General features: G+C 44.8%; 1 protein-coding gene and 1 long non-coding RNA gene across 5 annotated transcripts in view; one reads left to right on the top strand and one right to left on the bottom strand.

Annotated features, from left to right (window-relative positions):
• Positions 1 to 3247, bottom strand: part of smarcd3b (SWI/SNF related, matrix associated, actin dependent regulator of chromatin, subfamily d, member 3b) — a 28348-nt gene extending 25101 nt beyond the window's left edge. For all 4 annotated transcript variants that reach the window (XM_035652142.1, XM_035652152.1, XM_035652162.1 and 1 more), the window contains exon 1: positions 2997 to 3247. In XM_035652142.1, the coding sequence (XP_035508035.1) occupies positions 2997 to 3074 (78 nt within the window). In that variant the 5' untranslated portion in view covers positions 3075 to 3247. The remainder of the gene's footprint in view (positions 1 to 2996) is intronic.
• The window catches only part of LOC118321025, a 25678-nt gene that overhangs the window by 8017 nt on the left and 13230 nt on the right, over positions 1 to 4431 (top strand). The gene's annotated exons all lie outside the window — the stretch shown is intronic.

The following is a 4431-nucleotide window of genomic DNA, read 5'->3' as shown; positions in this document are numbered from 1 at the left end:
TTGGGGGGGGGGGGGTAAGGCAGATAATGAGAAAGAGGAATAGATCTCAGCCAGGCCTTCAGCCCACCCATCAGTCCTAGAACCAGACCTCGGCCAAACACTCTCCCCCACAACACACACACTGCTGCTGGGAGGCGGGAACACTCTGACCTTCAGTAACCACAACAATGTTTGCATATAGCGCACTTCTATATATTCTTGTGTGTGTAAATACATCTGTACATATATGCGTCCTTGTGTATAAAAGCTTGCTTGACTTCACTCGCCCATGAGGAGGAAAAGGAAACGTCATCCCCTCGCCACAAGCTAACAAACTGCGCAGAATCGTTCCCATATCCCATAGTATAAATATTTCTCCATTCTGCAGTATACACGGCGAGAAACCTGCCGCAACTATTATAACAAGACTTTTTCATCTTAAAATGTGGGGGGGAGGAAGAGGGAAGAGATGCGAGAGAGAGAAAGGGTGGGGGGTAGAGAGAGAGAGAGAGGCAGGCATGAGAGAAAATAAGCAGAGGGAAATATTTGGCTTGGAGCAGCCAGAGACTCATCAAGGTTAATTGGTCTGTTGAGAGGACACACTCATCTGGCTCATCAATCACCTGGTCCATTGTTTCCTAAAGTCTGTCTCTGTGCGCAGGGCTTCAGCACCAAAGCCCCTGTAATGACCGCTCCTGTCAAAGAGACAATACCTCATCTTGTTTCAGTGTATAAATCTACCTGGTGACAGCACGCCCAGCATCGGCGCTGATTAAAACAGACTTCGGCCTAAACTCAGAACTTATCCAAAACTTCTGTTTCTGTGATATTTTTTAGACGTTTAAAGATTTTGACAAACAAAATACCGTGAACTTTTTTGACCTTCTCTACGTACTTGAGAATTAGGAAGCAATGCCAAGTTTCAGTATCCGTGCAGAGATGAGATTCAGTTCAGCCGAAAAATTAAAGAACACACGCAGGATGAGACATTTATGTTGTAGTAATTTGTGTCTATTTGTGTCAATAACAGAATAATTGTTTGTTTGTTTTAATCAACCAACCGACTGACATCCAAACCCACTTTATTATCATAGAAAACTGGGAAAACCAGCATATATTCTCATTTTAAAGCCAAAACCAGCACATTTTGAGCATTTTTGCTGAAAAAATTACTTACTGATTATCAAAATAACTGCAGATTCAATGGATTTGAAGATTTCCAGGATATAAAAAAAAACCTTCAGTTTCTTTTTTGGACTTTTATCTCAATGCTGCATTTTTGTTGTGTAATACTGTTTACTTTTTATCTCTCCAGGCCACCGATCATGAACCGCAACATCCCTGGTCCCCATCTATCCCTTAATTTCCTGCCATCTCTCTCTCTACTGTCAGTTCTCCACTGGAGACATAAAATATCCCCAAAATGTACATTTAACTGAAATGAACCAATCTGAGAATGTAAAATCATTCTTTTGATTGAACACATAAATACCAGAAAGTCTTTTTGACTTTCCAAATGTACTTGAGGATTAGGAAGAGATGTCAACTTTCAGATCTGCACCAAGGTAAAATTCAGTTCAACTTAATGAAAGAGTAGAAACCGCAAAGTTATCTCCAGAATGAGACGAACATTTATGACAAAATAACACTTTACAACGTAGGGATTAAAACCACATACAGGATCACGAGATGAATCTAAATGATCGCCTTCTAAGACCATTAAAAATCACCTTGCCGATGAACATGAACTGCAACGTCCCTGATTCAAGTCTGTCGTCTCTCTACTGTCGATTCTCTAATAATAAAAATATTCAAGTTGAAACGTTAAGTTGCTCACTCTATCGACAATCGACATTTTTATAATCGTTTTCAGGCAAAAACTGCTAAAAAAAGGTTACAGATTCTCTGTTTCCAGCTTCTCCAGTTGTAGGATTTGCTGTTTTTTGTATGTTATTTATCAAAGGACAACTGGAAATCATTGGGTTTTGTTAATCAGACAAAACTAAACATCTGAAAATGTCACCTTAAGCTCTGTAAAGTTGTGATGAGTAATTGTTTTTACACAATTTCGTGACACTGCAATTTAAAATACAATTGGCAGATTCACTGATAATTAAACTAACTGTTACAAGGAGACCCGTCGTATTAAGGGATCATAAGCAAACAAAAACCCTAAAAGATCGAGAATGGCTGCCGTAAATTTACCAGTTTATTTACACACTCGAGTCAATGTCAAAGCCACATCTGCTAAAACTTTCAACAGGAAAGTGCCAATGACCAAGACTTTCACACCGTCCTCACCCTTCTAATTCATCCATCCACCCGTGTTCTGTTATTAATGTAAAGTATGAGGCTTAGGGTAACAGTTGCCTGACCTCTAACCGTGAGCAACACTTGACTTGACATTTCATGCTCGCTTCACATGAATGGACTGATTGTTCTGCATGATTTCCAGGATTTGGCCGTATGCCTCGGCTCCGTCTACACTACTACGTCCGTTTGTCTCGTGACCTTACAGGTTCAAATCCTTCCACCAACCACCAAACATGCTGCCTGGAAGGCTACTCTGACTGTGTTGTTGTGAGTGGACTCGTCATTTCCCCCCCTTCTGTCTGTGACTCCCAGGGAAAGCAGTGTGCTCCTCTGTTAGCCAAGGGGGGAGCTGGCTGCTTTTTTTTTTTGTTGCTGCTGCTGCTGCTTAGCTTCTATTTCTACAATTATCCTTTTCTTTCTTATTTTTTGTCTTAGAAATCCTCTGCTCCCCATCCTTCTCCTGCTCAGCTCCATCCATCCATCCATGCTGCTCCACTTCTTGTTCTCTCAAGCCATCTCCTAACAGGCTGGGATCCAGGGGGCTGGAAATAACCTTCACATGGCCAGCTTTACCCAGCTATCTCTCACACACAGACCGCCGCTGCTGCTGCTGCTGCTGCTGCGCCGACTCATGCACACACACACACAGAGATGCATGCCAGAGCCCAGCTCCTTTCACGGGAATGACGGACAGCGCCACTCACCACTCCATGGACCAGGAACTCAAACAGTTTGCTCTTGGTGGCTTTCCTGGCTCCCCCCGCCGTCTCCTCCGTAGCCATTTGCTCAGTCCCCTCCGTTCACCCTGCTATGTCTCCCTTCTCCTTCTTTTGTCTTTCCCTCTCCCTTCACCCAGCCTCCTGTTCCCCTCCCCTGCTCCACTTTCCTTCTCTTTGTGCTCTCCTTTTCAGCACTGCCTGTCCCTGACTCTCCTTCTCTCTCTCTCTCTCTTTTTTCACTCCCCAGATCTGACGGCTGGAAGAAGGGAGGGAGAGAAAGAGGGGCTGGGCAGAGGGAAATGAAAGAGTCATTATAATCTTCAACGGTGGCGCGGTATGTAGCCCGAGTCAATGACCTGTGTGGCGACGGACAAGCTCGGGCCTGTGTGTAATTGTATGTGAACGGCATGTCTCGTCACAACCTTAAAAAAAAACACAGGCACAGTCAGGTGTTTTATTCTGCCTGGACTCAATGTAAGTCTTTTTTTTCCTGCCTTTTGAGATGGAAATCTTTTAAGCAAAAACAGCGTGAAAGAATCCCAACGCAAACTAATTTACACATGTCAAGTGACACAGCCTTGCTGGGTGCAGACAGCCTGCTGTTTGCCTTACTCTGATAGCCACAGCGCTGACTGTAGCCTCTGGGCCGAACTAGTTGGGTGAAAGGTAAAGCTAATGGAGGCGGAGTGGAGGAACATACTCCTAACCTATGAATGCACTCCGACAAAAGGCCGTAAAGAAACACAGAAATGGAAGGTGCTCTTGACGTGGCCTTCTCCTTTTTTGACAGTTGCTTGTAGAGCACATTAGCTCACCAATTAAGTGAGAACTGTGCACTCAAAAGGCCAAACAGACACATATAATCCCCGATCGGAGTGCTTTTCATGTGGAGGAAATAACAATCACCTCTTCCTCATCATCATCACACGTCATGGACTCCATCATATATCAACAGTTTATGTTGTACTTATGTGTAAATGCTTTAGCAGCGTGCCCCTTTAAAGCCCCAATGTCCTTTTTTTTTTCCTTTTTTTTTTGATGAATGAGCCCAGGACCTCGGAGCTCTGTGTGTGCCTGACCGTTGCCTCTGGTTTGGTTCACCAGGGGGAAAGCTTGCGGAAGAGGAATGGCTAACTGACTCTAGCCTCCCCAGCCCCGTTTTTTAGACCAAAGGCAGCCTCGCCGCCGCCGCATGCCCTTATCTACCAATGGAATGCAAACAGCTGTGCGGCGGGGCGTCAGGGTGGGCTGGCTGAAACCCCCTGCAGGGACCCCCGCACAGCTCTCCCCCACCTCCAAGCGATCCGCTGCCGGGTCCTGAAAGGCAGCTCAACTAAAAGTGAAGCTAGACACAGTGAGAGGACTCGGCAGGGCTGCTTAACACATTCAAAATAGGCAGAGGGAGGGAAGATGAGACGAG

The sequence above is a fragment of the Morone saxatilis genome, unplaced genomic scaffold (assembly GCF_004916995.1).
Source record: "Morone saxatilis isolate NCDOM2014 unplaced genomic scaffold, NCSU_SB_2.0 Contig0, whole genome shotgun sequence".
In the NCBI taxonomy this organism is placed as follows: Eukaryota; Metazoa; Chordata; class Actinopteri; family Moronidae; genus Morone; species Morone saxatilis.
The sequence above is the reverse complement of the archived record's forward strand: the minus strand, read 5'-3'. Positions and strand labels throughout refer to the sequence as shown.